Source organism: Anas acuta, chromosome 34 (assembly GCF_963932015.1).
Source record: "Anas acuta chromosome 34, bAnaAcu1.1, whole genome shotgun sequence".
Lineage (NCBI taxonomy): Eukaryota > Metazoa > Chordata > Aves > Anseriformes > Anatidae > Anas > Anas acuta.
The window spans coordinates 396162-421133 of NC_089012.1; the positions used below are offsets into that span (position 1 = coordinate 396162).

Genomic DNA, 24972 nt, shown 5'->3' on the forward strand with positions numbered 1-24972 from the left:
CATCTCCACATTTCCAGGCTTGCTCCGGTGCGAGCTTCACCTCCACCAGCACTGGTGCGCAATCAGAATTTCCTGCCCAAAAGACACGATGGCACGAGGGAGATTTTCTTCTGGGACACTTTAGATCGAAGCTGTGCTTTGGCTGGAAAGCCCTGGCACGGATGCGTGTTTGCAGCTTCTTCCTTGCAAAGGCGGCCCAAGGAACAAACACTCAATTTTAAGCCTTTTTCACACTTGTGATGGAATTCTGGGTGTGAAACTCAACATCCCCTCCGGAAAGCCAATGGTGCTGAGGATGCTGAGCATGGGTGATGAGGGTGTTATGAGCAAAGCGATCTCCTGCTTGGTGGGCTTCCTTCTCCCATCCTCTTTGGACACCTCTTGGTTTGGTTGAGGTCCCTGGGGTGCACCAGCCTTGGGAACAAGACGCCAAGAGCTTTGACGTGGATTTGGGGCAAATCCTGCTCCTTGCAAGCGAGGGAGGACTTGGAGCTGGGAGCATCCCTGCAACAGAGCGCTGATTTTTCTCCTCCTTGGCTTTGCCAAGTTCTTTCTCCCCAACCAAAAAGCAGAGCGAAGCCCAACCCTTTGGGCTCAAAGCTCACCGTGGTGGTGACCTGGTGGCCCATCCTCTCCGCGAACTGGGATGCTTTGAGACAGGAGATGGCATCCACCAGGCTTTTTCCTCCGCTTTCCCGATGCGGATGAGAGCTGGAGGCGGTGCTGAGGCTCCCGTCCCCTGGGACAGCAGGAGGTGGAGGATGGCTCGGCGTTTGTTCTTGGCTCGCAAAGCTTTCCTCGGCAAGCGCGCGGCTCTCCGGGGTGTGCGCGCTGCTAACCTCCAGCTCATTGGGATGCGCCTGACGCCTTCCCAGCCCGGCTCCTTTCTGTTTGATCTTGAAGCAATTAATTTCATCCTTCAGCATCTCATCCTCCCCACTGAACTTCTTCCAAGTGGGCTAATTATATGCCGCCGAAGCCACACGAAGCACCAGACCTTCAGTTTGGGGGCTGAAAAGCTGCAGAACCTGCAGGGTGCCCTGGCAAGGAGGGGCCTGCAGGTAGGCAGGACGCAGTCTTTGGACAGGTCTTTGGGTCAAAACTCATGGTATTTGGTCAGGACCCAGGGGCTTTGAGCAGGACCCACGGTCTTTGGGTAGAACTCATGGTCTTTGGGTGAAACTCATGGTCTTTGGGCAGGATCCATGGTCTTTGGGTCAAAACTCATGGTCTTTGGGTGAAACTCATGGTCTTTGGGCAGGATCTATGGTCTTTGGGTCAAAACTCAAGGTCTTTGGGCAGGATCCATGGTCTTTGGGTCAAAACTCAAGGTCTTTGGGTGTGGCTCATGGTTTTGGGTAGAACCCACAGTTTTTGAGCAGGACCCATGGTCTGTGGATAGGTCCCATGGTCTTTGGGCAGGATCCACAGTCTTTGGACAGGACTCACAGTCTTTGGGCAAGACACATGGTCTTTGGGTAGAAAGGGTTCAAAAAAAAAGGAAAAATATGTTTTTAGAGCTAAATTAAAACCAAATTATCAGCCTCTGCAAAGCAGCAATTAGAAGCACAGCTAATTACATCACCTGGACAAAGGGGAGGAGGAGAGGTTGGCTTCCAGTGACTTGGAGCAACGAACCCAAGGGGACTTTGAGCCTGATGGAGTTATTTCGGTGCATTTGGCCTCTTGGGGCTATTTGTCTCGTTGGGCTATTTCAGGTTGCAGGATGTGTTCGAGTAGGTATTTTGCTGTTTCCTTTTTTTGACTGAGATTAATGAGAAGCTGCCGATACAGCTCTCATGCAATAAACCCCCTGCTAGCTGCTGTTTCATCTGCAAATTGTTGGCAAAGGGAGGAAAAAAAAAATGAGGACAAGGGCTGTATGAATTCAGCCTGAATTAAAATAAATGCATAAATAAATAAATAAAAGCATTATCTTTCCTCCCTCTTCTGGTGACCCGTGGGTTGTACGTGGCAATAGGGGAGCGAGGTCCAAATGACGAAGTTATTTGGGATTTGTTAGAGGGCACGAAATTCGGTTTTAATTGGAGGAGGTAAGCACCTTGCCTTCCTTGTAAACCCCATTGCCTTCGGCTAAATTGCGCGGAGTGAGTTAATAGAAAGTGTCTACAGACATTTGTCAGCAATTAAGCGATAATGTACGGCTGTGCTCCGTGTTCCTGGCGTGCGCTAAGGTAGAGTGAGTATTTGAATCCTTTGTGTGCTCGTTTCTACTGAAATCAGCTTTTTCTAGCCCATCGTTGCCTCCTTCCTCCTCCTGCGTGGAGGAAAGCCGAAGGATGATGCCAAAAACCTCCGAAACGAGCGCTGTGATAGAGGAGGGGAAGGTGGCTTCACAGCCCCGGCACGGAACACTGCTTTTGGCACCAAAACGGGGTTTTTCGAAGGATTCTGAAAAATTGGAAGTGACGCGAGGGAGAAGCACCGAAAAGGCAGGGCAGCTCACATAAAACAAAGAAAACTCGTTTTGTATGGGAGGCTGGATTAATTAACCTAAGGTGCTGATGGTGGGCTGAGGTCTTTGAGAGTTTTGGTGCGAGGCTGACTTTGGGGTGGTCTTGCGGCGTTGCCAAATTGTGGCTTATTGAGCACCCAAGTGTGGCGTTGGACACGTTGTAGGACACTTTTGGCTTTTTTTTTGGAACAACATGTTCTGGGACCCAACCTTCCCATTGCAAGCTTTAGGTGGACGTTTTTGGAGTGTTTTTTTCATGATGCACCATATGGGATTCTCACCTCTTACCAGCATTACTCAAGGCAAAACCCTCCATCCTCTCTGATAACCCAAAAACCTGCTCGGGGAGCCAGAAATTCTCCTTTCCCTGCATCCAGCTAACGACTTCTTATTTCTTTGTGATCTGTTTTTGCAGTGGGCTGGAGGGAAGCATCCGTGGCCCCGCGCTGCCCACGTTGGATGCGGTTGCTGCTATAAGGCAAAATGCTTTGACAATATTATTTTTCTCCCTTGGAGTCAGGGGGAGGAAAAATTGTGGCTGGTTGAGCCCTCAACACGCAGTTGCTGAAGTGTTTGCGCTGTTTACATAGTGGCTAGCTGCAGATATTTTTCAAAGTTAAGGACTAATTAATTCCAGCTCTCGAATATAAGAGTAAACACAAAGGGAGCGCATATTTAATGCATTATTCCACAGCTGTAATTAAATTAAATGAAAGCAATTTTCCATCAGCTCAGGTTACAGAAAAAGGGGAAAAAAATTCTTGGCTGAATCGCTGGAGCAATTATTCTAAGAAATTAAAACCTTTTTAGAGAAATAATGAAATGTTATTTGGTATTAGGAAAAAAAAAAATCCAGGATTTCGTTTTGAAACCTGACAGGTTGTTACGGATTCAAGGGCCAGCCTGCAGGAGGAACGGGAGTTTTAATTGTGGTTTTGCTTGCATTTAACGAAGCACCTGAGCAATTAACAGCTGCTGTACACAAGCATGCAAGGACTCCTGCGCTTCCTTCCCTCTCATGGCATGGAAGGGGATGGAGATGTTGAAAGCCATGCCAAGGACTGATGAGGATCTTGGGGAGATGTTTTAGGTGTTTTGGGGGTCTTTTGCTAAAAATGGTGAATTTTTAACTGTTGTTGTCAGAAGAAGGCTTCTGAAAGGATTTGACACAGCACAAAAGGAGGATGGAGAGGGCTTTTAATGAATCTTTTGATATTGGCTTGAGGAAGCTGTGCTGCAGAAGACTTCCCATGGGTGATAAGAGTTTTATGGATGGTCTTTTTAAGCACACAATGGATATTTTGGAGAGCAGACCTTTGGAGGAATGTAGTTTAATAAAAGGAATATATCTCTTCCAACCTCATCCCCCCATGGAGTATATCTCCTCAAGCTTCTTGCCCCATGGAATATATCTCCTCGAAATTCAACCCCCCTCCCGAGGTGTCTGAAGGGGACTCGGGTGCAGCCAGAGAAATGTCCGAGTCGATCATCCCTTCCAGCAAGATATTTAGGAGGAAATAACGCCGCGGTTTGTTGCTGTAAGCAAATTTTCCATCGCGGCAACTAATTTGCTGCTCCCGTGTACGAGGAGCAAATTAAATCCTAAATTGAAAACGTAAACGGAAGCACTGCCCTGTGAATTTTCCATCCCGTAAGCGATCTGGTTTGTTTCTGCGCTGTTTGTGTTCTTTTTTATCAGGGTGCGTGCGAGTGACAATTCAGCCTTCGCTAGCTGAGCCCTGGTGTCTCAGCATCCTTGTTGATTCTACAATTCTGTGATTCTCTGATTCCACAATTCTGTGATTCGGTGGTTTTAAGATTCCACAATTCCATGGCTCTGTGATTCCAAGGTGCCATTTTTCTGTGATTCTCTAATTCCACAGTTTTGTGATTCTGTGATTTTAAGATTCCGTGATTCAGTAACTCCACAATTCTGTAATTCTGTGGTTTTAAGATTCCATGATTCAGTAATTCCACAGTTCTGTAATTCTGTAATTCTGTGGTTTTAAGATTCCACGATTCTGTGATTCCAAGATTCTGATTCCACGATTCTGTGATTCTAAGATTCCACAATTCCATAATTCCAAGATTCCATAATTCTGTGATTTTGTGATTCTAAGATTCCACAATTCCATAATTCCAAGATCCCATTATTCTATGATTTTGTGATTCTAAGATTCCACAATTCCATAATTCCAAGATTCCATAATTCTGTGATTTTGTGATTCTAAGATTCCACAATTCCATAGTTCCAAGATCCCATAAATCTATGATTTTGTGATTCTGATTCCACAATTCCATAATTCCAAGATTCCATAATGCTATGATTTTGTGATTCTCAGATTCCACAATTCCATAATTCCAAGATTCCATGATTCTATGATTTTGTGATTCTGATTCCACAATTCCATAATTCCAAGATTCCATTATTCTATGATTTTGTGATCCTAAGATTCCACAATTCCATAATTCCAAGATTCCATTATTCTATGATTTTGTGATTCTGATTCCACAATTCCATAATTCCAAGATTCCATAATTCTGTGATTTTGTGATTCTAAGATTCCACAATTCCATAGTTCCAAGATCCCATAATTCTATGATTTTGTGATTCTGAGATTCCACAATTCCATAATTCCAAGATTCCATAATTCTGTGATTTTGTGATTCTAAGATTCCATAATTCCAAGATTCCATTAATTCTATGATTTTGTGATTCTCAGACTCCACAATTCCACGATTCTCAGATTTTATAATTCCACTCTTCCACAATTCCATGTGCTTGAAGGGAGGTGGAAAACAGCCCCACGGGATCTTGATATCTTAATAGCAACAACCAATATCTCTGCCCTGGTGTTTTATTTATTCCTTGGTGTTAAAGGGCTGGACCCTCCTGTCCCATTCCCGTGCCAGCAGCCGATGCTCTAGGATTAATAATTCGGCTTACAAAAAGGGAAGAGGAATGCCTGAAAAACCAGCACCTCCACCAGCTTTGTGGGAAGCAGAACCTGCCAGCTTCCAGGTGTTCTCCGAGAAATTTGGCTCAAACAACTTGCCTTTTTTTTTTTTTTTTTTTTTTTTAATTTATTCTTTTTGTCTGGCAAGCATCTTGCCAGCAGGATGCAGATGAGAGCAGGGAGTGGGGCGGCGCGGTGCCGCTGTGGCCAAAACCATCTGGCAGCAGGGAGAGCAAGATGCTGGCTGGAGCTGCGGCGCCGAGGAGCTGGCATCCTTTGCATTTTTTTGGAAGCTTTTCTGTTTGCTTGACTGCGAATCCTCAGCTCCGGTTCATCCTTCAGCAGCTTTGTCCTGTCTGGAGGAGGTGGCAGGACTTGTGAGAAGATCCACATCCGCGGGGAAAAAGGAAAAACCGCCTGTGCTAATTCAGCAGCATTGCCCGGCTGCTCCCTGGGGAGAAGGAAACGGTGAAATTTTGGGCTGAGCGCTTTCATTTTTTTTAAATTTTTGCAATCCTGAAGTCTCTGCAGGGGCTGCTGGTGTGGAGCAGCCCTGGAGATCTGAGCCAGGGGGTGTCCCCCAGCCCCCGAGATGCATTTTGTGCCGTGCTGGACCTGCATCTTATTTTTTTTCCCAACTCCTGCATTTTTTGCACCCCTTGAGCAGCATTTTTTTTATTTTTTTTTTTGGAGCAGATGCTGGGGCTGCTTCGCCCCGAGCAGAAGCACTCTGTGTGCACACACGGCACGAAACACCTCGCTGTGCCAAAAGCTGCTCCGAAGAGCTGGGTTTTGGGGAGGAAAAGCAATATTTGCGACTGCTGGCACGCTGCTCAGACCTGTAACAACTGCTCCTGCATGTCCCCTGAAGCTCTGGCGCGAAACGGGGCAAAATCCCTGGATTTCCGTGCTGTGATGTGTCGCCTCGTTTCCTCCCCTGCTTGCAGGGGAAGCACGTGGAAATCTGGGGCACAGTTTTGCTCCAAAGGTGCTTGCACAGCTGGGAAGAAATAGCAACACCCGTGGCTTTGCAGCTCATCCGCCGTGTCCGCCGCCAACAGAGCCTCTCGGCGAGCTGCGTTTTGATGACGCTGAAAAATAAAAATAATAAAAAAAAATATTAAAAAAAAAAAATATTAAAAAAAAAATCTTTAACAGGGGCAGCTTTTCGTGAAAGCTGCTTGCATCTAGTGGTATTTTGCAGCAGGGACATCAAACGTCACGGTGAGGATTGCAAGGAGCTGAGGACCCGTCCCCAAAGGGCCCCCTCGCTCGTCCCCCAGGTGTGTGGTCCCGACCTGGGCACGGATGCTATTTCGGGAGCCTGGTGGCTAAACATAGCCTGGATCCCTGCATCGAGCAAGCTGCCAGCTCCTTGATTTATGGCAGCAGCAGCAGCTCCAGCTCCTGGTTAATGAGTGCCTCTGGGTGGCTGCCAGACCGCGGCGTGCGTGGAAGCAGCGCCTTGGGGTGGGAAAATGGAAAGGGGGGTGCAAGGGAGGGGTTGGTTCCTCCTATAAAAAATTATAAAAATTCCTCCTAAAAAATTTGATTTTCTCAGCAGATCTCCCCTGTGCCGTGGGGAAGATGATGGGGATGGGAGTGGTGGTCTTCTTCCCCGAGGGATGCTCCTCCCTCCAAACCTGGCCCTGGTGGACTTCATCTCGTGCTTGTTCCCCAAAAAGGGATGCTCCAGATTTGGGGCTGCCATTTTCACCCTCTCCAAAAACCAAGGAGCTGCGTTCCCCCCTGTTTTTTTTTCCTGCTTCCAGCCCACATTTCAATTCCTGCGGATATCCCAGGAGCAAACACGCGATGTGAAGGATTTTGGGTGCTCCAAACAATGATCTTCATTGTCACTTCGGCTCTTCTGTAAATACCGGGACTAATGATGCATAATGGAAAATAATCCCCGGGATGCAGATGGGTTTTATAAACGCGAGGATTAGGAGGGATGAGTTGGGCACTTTGGATGGCGGGCGATGGGTAACGAGATCCAAGCACTGCAGGCAACATCCAGACAAAGCTTTTTCCTTTCTAGGTTTTTATTAAAAAATATTGTCCTTTAGGACGATAAATATTGTCCTAAATAAATATTAAATATTGTCCTTTAGGACAGATTTACTCGGTGTAGGCTCAGGGCTACGCGCAGCTGTCAAGCAAAGGAGCAGGGAGTGGATTCATGTCTTTGTAGCACGTTCCCAATTTTGTTTGTTTTCAAGATTATCCCCTGTGCTTCATCCATCCATTCATCCTCCCCGTCCATCCTACAGGTTTTAGGGCCAGAAGATGAATTTAGGGCTGGGGTAGAGCCGCACGCAGCAGGACACCGAGCAAAATTTTGGAGGTGGCACCCCCCATCACCCCTCCCAGCTGGGATTGCTGAACAATTTTGTGAGTTTTATGTATTTCTGGTATTTTTTTTTTCCTTTAATTTTTTTTGGCTGGGGCTTGGGAGCTTTCTCCTGAAGCCACCCCAGCACCTCCAAGGAGGATCTGGCAGGCTCCACGTGCCCTCTGCTGCCGCAACCCTACTTAACCCTCCTGCAAAATTCCCCCGTTTTTTTCCCAAAACCAATCATTTCTTTCCCCTCGGCTCGAGCCTCAGCTCACGCCTTGCCTGCAAGCAAAACCTGCAAAAAAAAACCGCAAAAAGCCTGGATTTGAAGCCCGAGGACCTTGCATTGTGCTCCGATTTGCACGCTGCAGCAGTGATTGCTCACGGTGCCTTAACGAGCTGGAACAACATTTCTCTTGTCTTGGGCAGCTCTCCTTGACCTCCCGCCCCCAAAAGCAGCACGTAAATCGGGTTTTTCCTTGACTTTTCCTTTCTCGGGTAAGAGAGGGGAGGAACAAATCCCTCTGAGAAGCTTTTGCTGATACGTGCTCCGCAGCATTCAGAGCTTTGCGCTGCTCGTAATTGCATGTGGCTGATTTTCCCCCTAACGAGCCGCGCCGTTCCCACAGCAGAGCGATTTCGGGAAGCTCTCAGCAGCACAAAAAGCAGAAGAACTTGGGCAAAAAGTCCTCGCACTGTGGTTTTAATCATAAAAACGTGGCATAGGGCAGCCTGCCCCAAAACCTCCGAAAACACTGAAAACATTTTTTTTTCCCCCAAAAAAAAATCTCTTTATTTTTTTTTTTTTCTTTTTTAAATGCAAGGGTGGAGCAATGCTTTGCAGCCCTGAGAGATGTCGGTGGCAGGTCCTCCACCCGCGTCCTGTCTCGCCTTAATGGGGTTCCCATTTAGCTGCAAGCTGCCACGTCGAGCTGACCGGTAATAAATCACCGCTCCCGCCTGCTCCATCGCGTAGGGTGGCGAGGGTTCGGCTGCCTCCTCCAGGCTTTTCCAGGTGAAAAAAGGGTCATTTGGCTTCCGAGACAACAAGCCACGAAGGATCTGAAGGCAAACCAGGCTCCTGTGCAATGCAAAGCCAAGTGCCCTCCGGAGGGCACCGTCCTCGCGGCCACTACCGAAACTTGACGTTTTTCTGGTCATTGCCATCCTCAGCAGAGGCGTAATTGAACTGTCTGTCCCGTGCTATTTCTCTCTTCACCTCCCAGATGAATTGGGCAAATCATTCAAGATGTGGAATAAAAAACAGCGGAGAGAGCGGCGATGGCTTCGGCGGCATCGATGCGCTAAAGTGGGCAGATCCATCACGGGCTGGCGCCTGCCAGCGTCTTCCCCGGGGAAAATCGATGAGGGGATGGTGACAAACGCACCCACACCTTAATGGGAGGCTGGAGAAAAATCACGGGATGAAGAAACGATGAGCAAAACGCCACCAAAATGTGGGGCCTGAGAGCTGGTGGGGCTGGGGTTGGGTACGAGCGATGGGAGACGTCAACGTTGGGTACGAACCAACGAGTGATGGGAGATGCCAATTTTGGGTATGAACCAATGAGTGATGGGAGATGCCAGTTTTGGGTATGAACCAACGAGTGATGGGAGATGCCAATTTTGGGTATGAACCAACGAGCGATGGGAGATGCCAATTTTGGGTATGAACCAACGAGTGATGGGAGATGCCAATTTTGGGTATGAACCAACGAGTGATGGGAGATGCCAATTTTGGGTATGAACCAACGAGCGATGGGAGATGCCAATTTTGGGTATGAACCAACGAGTGATGGGAGATGCCAATTTTGGGTATGAACCAACGAGTGATGGGAGATGCCAATTTTGGGTATGAACCAATGAGCGATGGGAGATGCCAATTTTGGGTATGAACCAATGAGTGATGGGAGATGCCAATTTTGGGTGCAAACCGATGAGTGATGGGAGATGCCAATTTTGGGTGCAAACCGATGAGTGATGGGAGATGCCAATTTTGGGTATGAACCAACGGGTGATGGGAGATGCCAATTTTGGGTATGAACCAACGAGCGATGGGAGATGCCAATTTTGGGTATGAACCAATGAGTGATGGGAGATGCCAATTTTGGGTACGAACCAACAAGTGATGGGAGATGCCAATTTTGGGTATGAACCAATGAGTGATGGGAGATGCCAATTTTGGGTATGAACCAACGAGTGATGGGAGATGCCAATTTTGGGTATGAACCAACGAGCGATGGGAGATGCCAACATTGGGCACAAGCAATGAGAGATGCCAAATTTGGGTACGAGCGATGAGCAACGGAAGGTGCCAATTTTGGGTATGAACCAATGAGTGATGGGAGATGCCAACGTTGGGCACAAGCAATGAGAGATGCCAAATTTGGGTACGATGACGTGCGATGGGAGACCCCGATGTGCTTTTAACCCAAACCCTGGCAGAGATTTCAATGAATCCCGGTGATTTTTTGGTGCTGAATCCCTTCCAGGTGCTGGGGAACCATCCCACCAGCAAGTGGAGGAGTCTTCTTGCCTTCAGTAGCCAATACCCAAATTATTCAGCTCCTCCGTGGATATCTGGTGGTCCTTGAGGATTAGGGTTGTGCTTGCGTGAGCTGGGGTTGCCCTGCTCAGGACAGCCACCAAAAACGACGCAGAAACATCAGTTTTTGTCGTCTCATGGCGACACTTCATGCCCTGGCAGCTCTGCTTGTACCCAGCTCTTCGAGATTTATCTGTGATTTTTTTTTTTTTATTTAATTATTTTTATTTAATTATTTTTTTTGTTGTTATTTATTTATTATTATTGTTACCACCTCTTTGCCACCTTGCTCATGGTGCATCTGCTTTGTGCTTCCAAGAGCTGGATCTTCTTCCACTTCTATCCACCCAACCAAGAGAGATCTGCTGTCAAAACCTGATCTCTCTCAAATTCTCTTTTTTTTCTTTTTTTTTCCCCAGAAATGCACCAGCAAGCCCACAGCATCTTTTTTATCACTTGCCCCTCCGAAATCCGAGTTAATAACTGGAGCAGCACAGTAAATCTCCGGTTCCGCGCGGGTTGAAAAACCGTAATTAAGCCGTCCTTCGAGCTGCCCGTCAAGCACCTTCTGCACGAGGAGGGAAATTTTAATCGAATTATCTGCGTAATCTCATTTCAGCCTCTCCTTCCCCCGTGCTTGCTTGCTGCAGGTTTAACCTGATCGCATCTGCTGCAGGCTTTGGGCTTGTGCATCACCACCAGAAAGGCATTTTGGGGAGAAAAGAAAAAAAAAAACTACTAATAGAGTCTTGTGCTGGGAGAGAGCTTTCCATGACGAAATTCTGGGGAAAACCCAGGGTTATCTCAGAATCAATGAGGTCGCAGTTGTACAGCCTTGAAGCAGAAATTAAATAATTTCACTTCCCCACCTTTTCTTCCTTTTTTTTTTTTTTTGAATTATTTTCTTCTTTCCCAGCCAGCTCCTCCTCTCACTGCCCTCAGAACCCACGGGCAACAAAAAAATTGAGCCTGATGGATGCTCTCCATCCCCTATCCCGCAGGATTTCCACCCAAAAGCACGTGGAGCCTCGTGGGGCTTCTCCACCCAGGGCTGCTATGGCACAGCGCAGCTTTTTTTATGCTTAAAAGGTCTTTTTATGGACAGATATAGCAGCAAAACAGGATGAAGAGGTGTGGGGTTTATTTTCGTTATTTATTTTTTTTCAGAACCGCTGTTAATGATGAAAGAGCAGCGAGATTTGTGCTGATTCTTAATTTTCAACAGCGCTCTCCTGCCAGCGGTGATGATGCCTGGCTCTTCTCATTTTTTCGGATAGGTGAGCAAATGGAAGTTCCTAAAAAAAATAAATTAAAAAAAAAAAAAAAGAGTATTTTTATTGCACTTTGTCAACGCAAAGTCCCGTATTTTTAGTCTTTTAGGCTGAATTAATCCGACTTAGTCAAAAGGGGGTTTTGGGATAAAATGAGTGTTTTGTTTGGTTGTTTTATTTTTGGTTGTTTGTTTTTTTTTAAAAAAAAAGAGCAAAAGCAGCTGGAACATCCCACAAGGGTGGCGCTGGGAAGAGGAACGGGGTGGTGGTGGCATCTCCAAAAAAAAAAATCAATTTTGGAGCAGAGAGCATCCCAAAAAAACTCCATTTGCCCTCCTCCGGGCAAGCTCAGCCCAACCCATCCCCTAAATTCACCTCCCACCCCCAAAATTCACCTCCCGTCCCCTAAATTCACCTCCTGTCCCCAAAATTCACCTCCCATCCCCTAAATTCACCTCCCACCCCCTAAATTCACCTCCTATCCCCTAAATTCATCTCCTGTCCCCCTAAATTCACCTCCCACCCCCTAAATTCATCTCCCACCCCCTAAATTCACCTCCCGTCCCCTAAATTCACCTCCTGTCCCCTAAATTCATCTCCTGTCCCCCTAAATTCACCTCCCGTCCCCAAAATTCACCTCCCACTCCCTAAATTCATCTCCTGTCCCCTAAATTCACCTCCCGTCCCCTAAATTCACCTCCCACTCCCTAAATTCACCTCCTGTCCCCTAAATTCACCTCCCACACCCTAAATTCACCCCCCACCCCCTAATTTCATCCCCTATTCCCTAATTCCAGCCCACAAATACACGGAAGAAGACCACGCGTTTCCTTTGAGCACACCCTCCGCAGATGATTTCCATCCCTTCGCCACCCTGAAAGTGGTTAAATTTCAGAGAAATCCCTCAAAAATAAAAAAAGGCCAACAGGAAGCCAGAGCTCAGCTGGGAGCTTTCTGCCTCGGCCTCGACGTTCGGTCCCCTCTCGACCTCGTTAACGACGGGGCTTAATTATCCCCAAACAACGGCCTTGGGTTCAATTCGAGGTTAATGCGATTGCCTTGACCTACACGACGCTGACGAGGGTGATAATGAGAAGATTGCAAAGAACAAAACGAGGTCATTAACGGGGCGGAAGAGCTTGGAGCTCTTCTATTTTTCATGAAATCAACCCCAAATTTCCCATTCCGTTGGAAAATGTGGCCTAAGGATGTGGGAAATCATCATGGGGGAAGCGTTTTAATGAGGTTTGTTAAATATCAGGGTGTTTTCCCGCAGGATTTGGGGCTGGAAGATGTTTCCCCGGTGGACGACCCACGCCACAGGGCTGGGAATCCAGAGGATTTGGGAATTTGTTAAAAAAAAAAATGAGCGATTTTAGCACGTGCGATTTAGCACGCGGGGTTTGAATTCGTGGCTTTCGTTAGCAGGGCTCCGAGCAAATGAATCTCCCCTCGTTACGGCCGCCTTGATTAATTTTCGGTTGGGTAAATTAGTTTTTAGTTTATTTTAGCTGATTTTTAAAGAAATGAGGCATTTTCCTCCATCCCCTCGCCTCCTTTTTCCTCCGTGCCATGAGCTTTTTGGGAGCCCTGACGAATCCTGTTGGGTTTTCTCCATCAAGGCGAGGCCGTGCAGCTGGCTTGGGGGCCCAAGTTTGGGCAAGTTTGGGCAAATTTGGGTTCCCATTTGGCTTTTCTACGACCCAACGTGAAGCTGCCTCTTTCCAAACCCAAACCAGTGAATATTTTTGGTGCCCAACTCGCGTCGCCCTCTGCCGTGCAGCTGACGGGGAGGGGTGGTTAAGCAAAGCAGCGGGGCTTATTTTTTCCCCCAAAAAAGCAAAAAATAAAGCAAAACCTGTCGGCAAGCTCCCCCGTGATCCTCGTTGCCATGGCAGGAGCATCTCCCGGCGCTATGGCAGGAGCATCTCCCATCCCGCCCCGCTGCCACGGCAACGGGGACTCCCCCCTCCCTGCTGGAAGGCGAAAAAAGACCCAAAAATCAAATAAATGAAGCAAAATCGGAGCCGAGCGAAGCAAGGAAGCCGAGCAAGCGGTGGTGGGGAGGGGAAGAAGGATGCTCACCGTGGGGGGGAGGCCGCTTCCACCACCCGAATTAGCATCCCCCTGCCTGTAAACCCCACTAAGCTGCTTAGCGAAGCGCCCGCTTAATTAATTCCTGCCAGGTAATTAACTGCGGATAAGCCCGAGCAAGGAGGCAAGGCGAACGGCAAGTGGCAAAGGAGCGAGCCGAGGGGTGAAAAAAAAGGGAAAAAAAATTCAATTTACCAAGAAAAAAGGGGATGAGGAAGCGCTCAGCATCCTCCCTCGCCACGCCTGGCTGCTGGAGCTAAAAAAAAAATAATCCAGGCTTTTCCTTTTCCCCTCTTTCACCCGTTTTATGGCCACGGAGCCCTTGCGAGAGTTAAATCCGCACAAAAAGCTGCGGGTCTTAAAAAAAAAAACACAATTAAAATCCCAAGAAACTTTGCTCTGGGAGCAGCTCATTACACCAAAGTGTCACGACGGCGCTCGAGCTGCGTTATTTTTTTGTAATTCCTGGCAAATAAAAACGCCACGGAGCTAAAAATACCACCAGATTGCTTTTCATTTTTAATTAATTGCCATTTTCAGCCCCCAAAACGGCGTTTTTGCAGCCACGGCTTGAAAGCAGGCCTCCCAGGGGAACGCAGCGGGGGCGCTCGGGTCACCTCTCAGCGGTGCCGCGGGGTTTTGGGGTTGGTTTTTGAGTCCTGAGGCTCCTCGAGGTTTTGGGAACGCCGTGGACGTGGTGGCAGGGGGCCTGTGGGTGCCTTTTGCAGCGATGCAGCAAGAGGAGGAGAGGAGGCAGGGGATGAAATGCGGGGTGGGAGTGCCACACACTGGCTGAGCCGCGCCGTACAGCAGCACGGGGCAGGGGAAACTTCCCCAAAACCCTGCCCCCGCCACCAGGACAGCACCCAGCTTCTCCAAAATTAAAAAAAAAAAACACATTTATTAATATTTAACATCAAAAAAATAACTTAATTCAAGTTTTCCCAACCTGAGGCAATGTGACAGTGTCAACGATGACCCACGCCATGTCCTCGAGGATGCGGCTGATGTCTCCAAGGACACCAAGGGCAGCAGAGCAGGGGGCTCCCCCAATTTTGGGGGTCTCCACCCTCCCCAGGAGGCTCCGAAGCCCTCGGGGCTGGCGTCCCAGTGAGCAGAGCTCACTGGTGCTGCTTCTTGTGCCGGAGGATTTCGGTGGGCGTGAGGGTGAAGTCCTGCTGGCAGATGTCGCAGTGGTAGAGCCGGTGCAGGGCGGAGGTTTTGGAAGAACCCCCTGCCTCTTCCTCCGGGGGGGCTGCGGGGGCAGACAGCGCAAAATCAGCCCCCAAACCCTTTAAGGATCATCCCCAAAACCCTTTTATCCCACCCCCATCCCAAAACTCTCATTTTGTGCCACGTTTTCAGGGCATGGTGATGATCACCGCCACCCCTCTCCCTTTATTAACCCTCCCTGCGCCCCCCCCAGGGAAATTTGTCCCCAAACGTCCCCAATCTCAGCCCCGGGGGGCTCACCCTCGGTGGGTTGGCAGGAGCTTTCGTGGCACATTCTCTCCAGGGGGGTGAAGGGCATGTGGAGACCGCAGTGGGGACACGTCCAGAAGGTCCGCAGGCACTCGCTGTAGAGGTCGGTGTCCGTCTGGGTGGGGGCACAAGGATATAAATGGGATGCACCCCCCCAGGAGGATATAAAATAGGGTGGGAGAGGGGGGTACTCACGGCCAGGCAGTTGTAGGTGAGGAATTCGGTCACCCTGTGGCCGCCTTTCACCTCGTCAGGCTTCAGCTCGGTGCCCTGGAAGAGCCCCGGGAGGTGGGGGGCGGCGGGCACGGTCTGGGGGCCGACGTAGAGGGTTTGCTTCTCCAGCCCCGTCAGCTGGCGCAGGCGGTACGGCGCCTGGGGGGGGGGACACGAGGAGATGCCCAAAATCTCATTTCAGCTCCCCAAAAATCTCCTGGGGCCAGCCTTAATCCCGACGTGAAGCCCTGGGGGGTGCGTGGCCGAGCACCGCCGCGGCGTCATGCCAGCGCTCCACGATGCCACCACCTCCCCGTGGCGTTTCCCCTTGGCTTTCACCCCAAAAAAAAACCACTAAAACCACCCCAAAAAAAACCACTAAAACCACCCCAAAAAAAAACACTAAAACCACCCCAAAAAAAAAAAACACTAAAACCACCCCAAAAAAAAACACTAAAACCACCCCGCGCGTCGCGACCGCCCCCCTCCAGCCCCCCACCTCCATCTCCAGGAACTCCAGCAGCCCCCGTTTGAGCGCGGAGAGGTCCCTGGAGCTGGGCTCCTCGCCCCCGGGGTCCAGCTGCTGGTCCAGGAGCTTCTCCCAGGAGGTTCGGAGCTGCAGGGCGGCGGCGAGGAAGCGCAGGGCGGCGGCGGCGTCGGGCACGGTGAGCTCCAGCCAGCCGTCGGCCACCAGCCGCGTGCAGTCCCCGTTGGTGTCCAGCGAGCGGGAGAAGAGCAGGAGAGCCTGGAGGAGAGAGGCAGGGATGGTTTGAGGAGCTGCGAGGAAGAGGAGGAGGAGGAGGAAGCAGCGAGAGCCCACCTGCAGCGCCGGCACGCGGAGGCAGTTGACCAGGTAAGGTTTGGTGGTCTCCAGCAGCGAGACGAAGGCGAGGAGCTGGTGGTGGCGGCTCAGCCCGTCCTCTGCAAGGACACCAGGGGGGTCCTGAGCCTCTCCCCGTCCCCACCAACTTGGGGGGGCTGGATCCCGATGCAGGAGGGGCTCTCCATCCAAAAATGGGTGAGGAAAAAGCTGATTTGGGTCGCCCACCTTTGGTCCCGCCGCGCTCCTTCCCCTCCTTGGCGTGCAGCAGCTCCGGGCTGGTGGCGAAGACGCAGGACGGGTGAAGCACGACGCCCTGCTTGCTCCTGGTGTGGAAAATCTGCGGGGAGAGCAGGATGAGCACCGCGGAGCCCCCAAATAAAGGGGCTGGAGCGTGGGCAGAGCCCCAAAAATCCGATGGGTTGGTCGTGGATGGGGGCACGCACCTGATCCGAGTCCTTGCGGCTGTTGTTGAGCGCGTCGGGCACGGCCAGCTGCGGGTAGAGCCCCCTGCACAGCACCAGCTTGAGCAGGGCGAGCTGCGAGGGCGACAGGACCGAGCCAGACACGGCCTGAAGCTCATCCACGTCGTGGCGGAGCTTAAACTTCACGTCCTGCGGGGACAGAGAGGGTGCCAAGAGCTCATTTGGGGCCCAATTTCGCCTCCCGAGCGAGGGAACGGGAGCTGAGGCTCACCTGGATGTCGATGCCGCGCTCACCGGGCTCGCGGGTGCCTGCTCCTTCCTCTTCCTCACCGGAGGAGCCGGCGGTGCCATCGTGGAGCCGCAGCACTTTGCGTTTCCGTCCCTGTGTCTCGGTGTGGTGGCGCCAGAGCCGGTGCAGCTCGCGGCGCTCCCGGTGCCGGCTCTGCCGGCTGTAGCTGTCTCTGGGCCGGTTGGGGGCCGCCTCCAGGAGCTGGTGGTCTCGGAGCAGCTCCTGGTTTTTTTGGGGGGCAGGAAACGTCGCTGAGAACCCGCAGGTTAAATAAATTAATTAATTAATTAAAAATGGGGAGGTTTTGGGTGAATTTGGCTCCCCTCACCTGGAACTGCCTCCGCAGGTTGGCAGCCTCGTAGAGCCGATGCTCCTCCAAGCCCCGCCGCCGGCACCATTTGCGCGAGCTGCCGCCGCGCTCCGACTTCACCTGCACGGGGACACCGCGGGCTCCGGTACCGGCCCCAAAACGGAGCCGTTTCCCGTCCCCATCCCACCACCTCCTCGCCCCCCTCACCTGCACCCACTCGTTGAAGGCGTTGAGCAGCGTCAGGGGGTCCCCGTGGGGGCTCTCGAGGGGCCGCCGGGCGGTGGCGCAGTCGGGGTTGGCGTTGGAGAGGCGCAGGAAGGGCGACTGCACGCTCAGCGCCGCCGCCACCGTCAGCGTGGGCTCGGCCAGCCCGAAAAGTGCCCCCAGCACCAGCATTTTGCCTGCGGGATGGAGAAAAGGGAGGCGGCGAGGGCTTAAAAGGGAGGTTTTTGGGGTTTTTTGGGGGGGTTTTGCGCACCCCCTGACCATCACTCACCCACCACCACGTCCACAGGCAGCTGGGCCAGCAGCGTCCCGATGGGGGTCAGCTCCTCGGCTTCATCCAGGGCCCCCTGCTCCCGCAGGTAGCGCACGGCAGTCTCCAGGCTGGCCGAGGGAGGGGGCTCCAAAAAGGGGAAGGTGCGGGGGTCTCCCAGCCCCATGCTTTTTACCTGGGGGGAGAAGAGAAGCAGGCAGAGCTTGGCGGAAGGAAAACAGCCCGGATATTTAGGCCGCCATGATCCCGAGCACCTATTTTTTGGGGGGCTCCGACCTCACCCTAAAAAAAATGGGGAGGGAATCCCGTTACCTGGAGGACCAGAGCATCGAGAGCGACCCGCTGGATCTCCGGCACGGGGTAGGGGGGAAAGGAGTCGTAGTCGGATTCGGCGTAGAGCCGGTAGCAGACCCCGGGGCCCGTCCTGCCGGCGCGGCCCTTGCGCTGCTCGGCGCTCGCTCGGCTTATCCAAAATTCCTGCAGGCGCTGCAGCTTGCCCTGGGGGTCGTAGCTCATCTCCTTCACCTTCCCTGGAGGGGTGGAGAAGGTGAGGGGAGGGCAAAGGGGGGGAGCAGGAGGTTTCCCCCCCCCCCGAGGCCGGCGAGGCTTCACCCGAATCCAGCACGAAGCGCACGCCGTCGATGGTCACCGAGGTCTCGGCGATGTTGGTGGCGAGGATGCACTTTCGGACGCCGGGAGGGGGAACATCAAACACCTGGGGGGGGGCAAAATTTGGGCAGGAGGACGAAGGAGCTCGGCAAAACTCCATCAGGGCTAGGGAAACAAGCTCCTCGCGGCACCCACCTTATCCTGCTCGCTGACGGAGAGGGTGCTGTGCAGGGGCAGCACGATCCAGCGCTGGGTTTGGGTGGCGTAAACCTGCGCCGCCTCCTGCACGGCGCCGATTTCGGCCACCCCGCTGAGGAAAACCAGGAGGTCGCCGCGTTCCTCCGGGGGATATTTGTGGTCGATGGCCTGCAGCACCCGGAGGTAGGGCCGGGGGTCCAGGCGCTCCGCTTTCCCCGCCGCCGCCGCCGCCTCCTCCTTGGGGATGGGCTCGTAGATCACCTGGGGGAGGCAAAAAGGCAAAAAACGGGGAGGTGAGGAGTGGGGGGATGGTCCTGAGCTGGGATCCGGCCCTAAAATCGGGCTTGGTGCTCCCCGAGATGGGGAAGATCCTCCCCAGCACCTCATCCAGACCCAAAACCACACTCTCCAGCCCCAAAATCACACTTGGTGCTCCCTGAGATGGGGAAGATCTTCCCAGGCACCTGATCCAGCCCAAAAACCACACTCTCCAGCCCCAAAACCACGCTCTCCAGCCCCAAAATCATGCTGAGCGCTCCGTGAGATGGGAAAGATCCTCCTGGGCACCTGATCCAGCCCCAAAACCACACTCTCCAGCCCCAAAATTGTGCTCAGCACCCACAAAGACGGGAAAGATCCTCCTGGGCACCCGATCCAACCCCAAAACCGCGCTCTCCAGCCCCAAAACCTCTCTCATTGAAATGGGGAAGATCCTCCTGGGCATCTAATCCAGCCCCAAAACCACACTCTCCAGCCCCAAAATCATGCTGAGCGCTCCATGAGATGAGGAAGATCCTCCTGGGCACCTGATCCAGCCCAAAAACCGTGCTCTCCAGCCCCAAAATCATGCTCAGGGCTCACCAAGATGGAGAAGATCCTCCCCAGCACCTCATCCAGCCCCAAAACCGCACTCTCCAGCCCCAAAATTGTGCTCAGCACCCACAAAGACGGGAAAGATCCTCCTGGGCACCCGATCCAGCCCCAAAACCGCGCTCTCCAGCCCCAAAACCTCTCTCATTGAAATGGGGAAGATCCTCCTGGGCATCTAATCCAGCCCCAAAACCACACTTTCCAGCCCCAAAATCATGCTCAGGGCTCACCAAGATAGGGAAGATCCTCCTGGGCACCTGATCCAGCCCCAAAATCACACTCAGCACCTACCGAGATGGGGAAGATCCTCCTGGGCACCTGATCAAGCCCCAAAACCGCACTCTCCAGCCCCAAAATCATGCTTGGTGCTCCCTGAGACAGGGAAGAACCTCCTGGGCACCAAATCCAGCCCCAAAACCACACTCTCCAGCCCCAAAATTGTGCTCAGCACCCATAAAGACGGGAAAGATCCTCCTGGGCACCCGATCCAGCCCCAAAACCATGCTCTCCAGCCCCAAAATCATGCTGAGCGCTCCATGAGATGAGGAAGATCCTCCTGGGCACTTGATCCAGCCCCAAAACCACACTTTCCAGCCCCAAAATCTCGCTCAGCACCCATAAAGATGGGGAAGATCCTCCTGGGCATCTGATCCAGCCCCAAAACCACACTCTCCAGCCCCAAAATTGTGCTCAGCACCCACAAAGACGGGAAATATCCTCCTGGGCACCCAATCCAGCCCCAAAACCGCGCTCTCCAGCCCCAAAACCTCTCTCATTGAAATGGGGAAGATCCTCCTGGGCATCTAATCCAGCCCCAAAACCACACTTTCCAGCCCCAAAATCATGCTCAGGGCTCACCAAGATGGGGAAGATCCTCCTGGGCACCCGATCCAGCCCAAAAACCACACTCTCCAGCCCCAAAACTGCACTCTCCAGCCCCAAAATCATGCTTGGTGCTCCCTGAGACAGGGAAGATCCTCCTGGGCACCTGATCCAGCCCCAAAACCGCGCTCTCCAGCCCCAAAACCTCCCTCACCGAAATGGGGAAGATCCTCCCGGGCACCTGCAGTACGGGGGCTCCCCCGAAATATTCGGAGAAGAGGCGGATGTTGATGGTGGCCGACATCAGCACCAGCTTCAGGTCGGGCCGGGCGGGCAGCAGGCGGCGCAGGACCCCCAGGAGGAAATCCCCGTGGAGGTGCCGCTCGTGGACCTCGTCGGCGATGATCACCCCGTAGGAGGGCAGCGCCGGCTCCCGCTGCGCCTGCCGCAGCAGCAGCCCCTCGGTCAGGAAAACCACGCTGGTGGCGGGCGAGCGGCTGCTCTCGAAGCGGATCTGGTAGCCCACCTGGGAGGAGGGAGAGGAAAAATGGGGCAGAAAGAGAAAAAATGGGATTTATGGTGCTTGCAAGGCATCCCGGACCAGGGGTAGCGCGACGGGGGTGGCTGATGCTCAAGCGTCCTGCATCCAAGAATTATTATTCCTTATTTAATCCTTATTTGTTCCTTAATTATTCCTTCATTTTTTGTGCTAAAAGGAGCTTTAAGACACTAAAAAAAGCAGGGTTAAAACACTAAAAGCAATTTTAAGACACCAAGAGGAATTTTAATCCTGTGCTGTGCCAGAACTGCTCACTTTTACCTTTTGTTTCACTTTTAACTTTCTACTTTTACCTTTTCATCATTTTTCTTTTTACCATTTTTCTTTTTATCATTTTTCATCATTTTTCTTTTTATCATTTTTCATCATTTTTCTTTTTACCATTTTTCTTTTTATCCTTTTTCATCATTTTTCTTTTTATCATTTTTCATCATTTTTCTTTTTACCATTTTTCTTTTTATCATTTTTCATCCTTTTTATCCTTTTTCTTTTTATTCTTTTTATCCTTTTTCTTTTTTTTTTTTTAAATTGTTTCTTTTTTACCTTTTACTTTGTGTTTTTTCTACAAATTGTCTCCGATGATGCCCCCAAGCTGAGCAGTTTATGTAAATATAAACACTGCAGCGCCGCACGTCGCCTTCTAAGCGCTCTGCTGTCTGGATCCTCTCACTTCTACCTTTTTTTTTTTTAACCTTTTTTGTTGTTTTTTTTTACAAATCGTTTTTTTATTACATTTTTTTCCTACTTTTTCTACAAATTATCTCCAATGATGCTCCCAGGCTGAGTGTTTCAGGTAAATATTAACCCAGCAGCACTGCACGTCGCCTTCTAAGCACTCTGCTGTGCCAGAACCGCTCACTTTTACCTTATTTTTTCAACCTTTTTCCTTTTTTTTTTAAAGTTGTATTTTTATTACATTTTTTTCCTACTTTTTCTACAAATTATCTCCAATGATGCAGCCAGGCTGAGTGGTTTAGGCAAACATTAACGCTGCAGCATCGCACATCGCCTTCTAAGCGCTCTGCCGTGCCAAAACCACTCACTTTTACCTTTTTTTTTTTAGCTTTTACTTTCTAATTTTACTTTTTTTTTTTTACCTTTTTTCCTTTTTATTTATTTATTTTTATTTTACTTTACAAATGGTCCCCAATGATGCTACCAGGCTGAGCATTTCAGGTAAATATTAACCCAGCAGCACCGCTCATCACCTTCTAAGCACTCTTTTGTGCCAAAACCACTCATTTTACCTTATTTTTTCAACTTTTTTTCCTTTTTTTTTTTTACAAATCGTTTTTTTATCACCTTTTTTTTCCTACATTTTTTACAAACGGTCCCCAACGACGCAGCCAGGCTGAGTGGTTTAGGCAAACATTAACGCTGCAGCATTGCACATCGCCTTCTAGGCGCTCTGCCGTGCCAGAACCGCTCACTTTTACCTTTTTTTTTTTACCTTTTACTTTCTAATTTTACCTTTTTTTTAACTTTGTTTTCCTTTTTATTTACTTATTTTTATTTTACTTTACAAATAGTCCCCAATGATGCTACCAGGCTGAGTGGTTCAGGCAAACATTAACACTGCGGCATTGCACATCCCCTTCTAAGCGCTCTGCCGTGCCAAAACCGCTCCTTTTAACCTTTTTTTGTTTAACCTTTTCCTTTTTTTTTTTACAAGTCATTTCTTTATTACATTTTTTTTCCTACTTTTTCTACAAATCGTCTCCGATGATGCTCCCAAGCTGAGCGGTTTAGGTAAATATTAACATTGCAGTGCTGCACGTCGCCTTCTAAGCGCCCTGCTGTGCCAAAACCGCTCACTTTAACCTTTTTTTTTTTAGCTTTTACTTTCTAGTTTTACTTTTTTTTTCCTTTTTTCCTTTTTATTTATTTATTTTTATTTTACTTTACAAATAGTCCCCAATGATGCTCCCAGGCTGAGCGTTTTAGGTAAATATTAACCCAGCAGCGCCGCACATCGCCTACTAAGCGCTCTGCTGTGCCAAAACCACTCATTTTACCTTATTTTTTCAACTTTTTTCCTTTTTTTTTTAGAAATCATTTTTTTATCACCTTTTTTTTCCTACTTTTTCTACAAATCGTCTCTGATGATGCTCCCAAGCTGAGCGGTTTAGGTAAATATTAACCCAGCAGTGCCGCACGTCGCCTTCTAAGCGCTCTGCCGTGCCAAAACCACTCCTTTTAACCTTTTTTTTACCTTTTTCTCCTTTCTTTCACAAACCATCCCCAGCTCACCTGGTCGCCGTACTGCTGCAGGCTCTCGTAGGCCACCCTCTTGGCCAGCGAGACGCAGGCGATGCGGCGGGGCTGGGTGCAAGCCACGCGGCGGTAGCCGGCGGCCAGCAGGAACTGCGGCACCTGCGTGGACTTGCCGCAGCCGGTGTCACCGGCCACCACCACCACCTGGTGACCGGCCACGGCTTGAAGGAGCTGGCGGCGAGCCCCGGCGATGGGCAGCGCCCGGCGCTCCCGCTGCAGCTTGGCCAGCTTGGCGAAGCTCCGCTTCTGCTCGAAGTCCAGGTAGAGCAGGAAGGCGTCGAGGAATTCCCGCAGCGCTTCCCGGGGCACCCCGGGGGGGCTCGGGGACGGCTCCGGGGTGGGCACCGTCAGGTTGAGGCGGTGCCGGGGGTGGTAACGGCGCGGCAAGCCGAGGCGGCGGGAGGGCGGCCGGTCCTCGTCATCATCATCATCATCATCATCGTCATCCCGTGATGGTTCCCGCTCCGGGCGGCGGCTCTGGAAGCGGCGCAGGCGCTCGAAGAAGGCCCAGAAGCTGCGGGTGTCCTCGGGGCAGGCCCGGCGGGGGAAGCAGAGCTCCTCCAGCCTGCGCCGAGCCCCCGGGCAGGCCCAGTCCCACCGGGATGACTGTGGGGCTCCGCCACCGGGAGCCGGGCCCGGGTCCGGTTCCATCACCGGGACCGAAGCCTCCGGGCCTCAGGGCCTGGGCCTGGTTCTCTGAGGCCTCAGCCAAGCCAAGGCCCGGTACCGGCACCCCCAAGGCCTCAGTCCCGGTCCCAGTCCCGGTCCCAGCTCCCCCAGGCCCAGGCCCCGGTCCCTTCCCCTCCAGGCCCCGGTCCCGGCCCCCCCCCCCCCCCCCCAAGGCCTCAGGCCCCGGTCCCTGCCCCTCAAGGTCCCGGTACCGGCTCCCACAGGCCCCAGTGCCCCGGTACCGGCTCCACCAGGCCCCGCTCCCAGCCCCGCTCCCGGTCCCAGCCCCTCCAGGCCCCGCTCCCGGTCTCGGCCCCCCCAGGCCCGGTCCCGGCCCCCACCCCCCCCCCCCAGGCCCCACTCCCGGTCCCGGTCCCGGTTCCGGTTCCGGTTCCGGTCCCGGCCCCTCCAGGCCGCACGGGGGCGCCCGAGCCCCGCCGCGGAGGGAGGAAGGGGGCGTGGCCACGAGCGGGGGGCGTGGCCTGGAGGAGGGGGGCGTGGTTATGGGAGAGGGGGCGTGGTCATGCGGGAAAGGGGCGGGGCGAGGAGGGGGGCAGGGCGAGGAGGGAGGGGGCGGGGCCTCTCGGCCGCGGGTGGCAGCGAGAGCGGCGCTGTCCCCAAATGTCCCCAAATGTCCCCAAATGCCCCCAAATGTCCCCAAATGCCCCCAAATGCCCCCATTCCCCAAATGTCCCCAAATATCCCCAAATATCCCCAAATGTCCCCAAATGTCCCCATTGTCCCCAGTTGTCCCCAATTGTCCCCAACTGTCCCCATTGTCCCCCAGCCACCCCCATTCCCCAAATTTCCCCAAATGTTCCCAAATGTCCCCAAATGTCCCCATCCACCCCCATTGTCTCCAACCACCCCCATTGTCCCCAACTGTCCCCATCGTCCCCCAGCCACCCCCATTCCCCAAATTTCCCCAAATGTTCCCAAATGTCCCCATTGTCCCCAGTTGTCCCCATTGTCCCCAGCCAACCCCATTGTCCCTAATTGTCCCCATCGTCCCCCAACCACCCCCATTCCCCAAATGCCCCCAAATATCCCAAATATCTTCAAATGTTCCCATTGTCCTCGATTGTCCCCAACCACCCCCATTGTCCCCAATTGTCCCCATTGTCCCCAGCCACCCCAATTTCCCCCCACTGCCCCCATTGACCCCCTATGCCCTCATTGTCCCCAACTGTCCCCAATGTCCCCATTTGTCCCCCATTTTTCCCAACTGTCCCCATTGTCCCCATCCATCCCCATT

The 24972-nt window shown here is 51.9% G+C and overlaps 1 protein-coding gene and 2 long non-coding RNA genes across 5 annotated transcripts; all 3 read right to left on the reverse strand.

The window, feature by feature from the left end:
* Positions 1 to 11440: 11440 nt before the first annotated feature.
* DHX34 (DExH-box helicase 34) lies at positions 11441 to 23699 on the reverse strand. 3 transcript variants are annotated; one of them, XM_068664601.1, is made up of 18 exons: positions 23025 to 23699; positions 20430 to 20741; positions 18521 to 18784; positions 18329 to 18431; positions 18029 to 18246; positions 17717 to 17891; positions 17428 to 17621; positions 17239 to 17340; positions 16893 to 17132; positions 16643 to 16810; positions 16425 to 16536; positions 16197 to 16297; positions 15876 to 16121; positions 15359 to 15535; positions 15155 to 15278; positions 14797 to 14936; positions 14631 to 14755; positions 11441 to 11611 (listed from the first exon to the last, which is right to left on the reverse strand). In XM_068664601.1, the coding sequence occupies exons 1-16, from the start codon at positions 23697 to 23699 to the stop codon at positions 14803 to 14805; spliced, it is 3345 nt and encodes a 1114-aa protein (XP_068520702.1). In that variant the 3' UTR covers positions 11441 to 11611; positions 14631 to 14755; positions 14797 to 14802. The 3 variants fall into 3 exon arrangements, with proteins under 3 accessions (XP_068520702.1, XP_068520703.1, XP_068520704.1); XM_068664602.1 differs by lacking the exon at positions 11441 to 11611 and adding an exon at positions 11772 to 13937; XM_068664603.1 differs by lacking the exon at positions 11441 to 11611 and adding an exon at positions 11772 to 14038.
* LOC137846607 (uncharacterized) lies at positions 18792 to 20422 on the reverse strand. Its single transcript, XR_011090572.1, has 3 exons — positions 19712 to 20422; positions 19587 to 19650; positions 18792 to 19532 (listed from the first exon to the last, which is right to left on the reverse strand). It is a non-coding gene; the product is annotated as an uncharacterized lncRNA (long non-coding RNA).
* Positions 21272 to 23017, reverse strand: LOC137846609 (uncharacterized). Its single transcript, XR_011090573.1, has 2 exons — positions 22117 to 23017; positions 21272 to 21535 (listed from the first exon to the last, which is right to left on the reverse strand). It is a non-coding gene; the product is annotated as an uncharacterized lncRNA (long non-coding RNA).
* Positions 23700 to 24972: the final 1273 nt, after the last annotated feature.

Excerpts from the sequence above, each read along its gene's own strand:
- DHX34 (XM_068664601.1), bottom strand. The coding sequence starts at position 23,699 with ATGGAACCGGACCCGGGCCCGGCTCCCGGTGGCGGAGCCCCACAGTCA. Across the intron at positions 17,622-17,716 it reads GCCTGTGGACGTGGTGGTGG|GCAAAATGCTGGTGCTGGGG; the intron begins GTGAGTGATGGT and ends TCCATCCCGCAG. Across the intron at positions 16,811-16,892 it reads AGCGCGGCATCGACATCCAG|GACGTGAAGTTTAAGCTCCG; the intron begins GTGAGCCTCAGC and ends CTGTCCCCGCAG.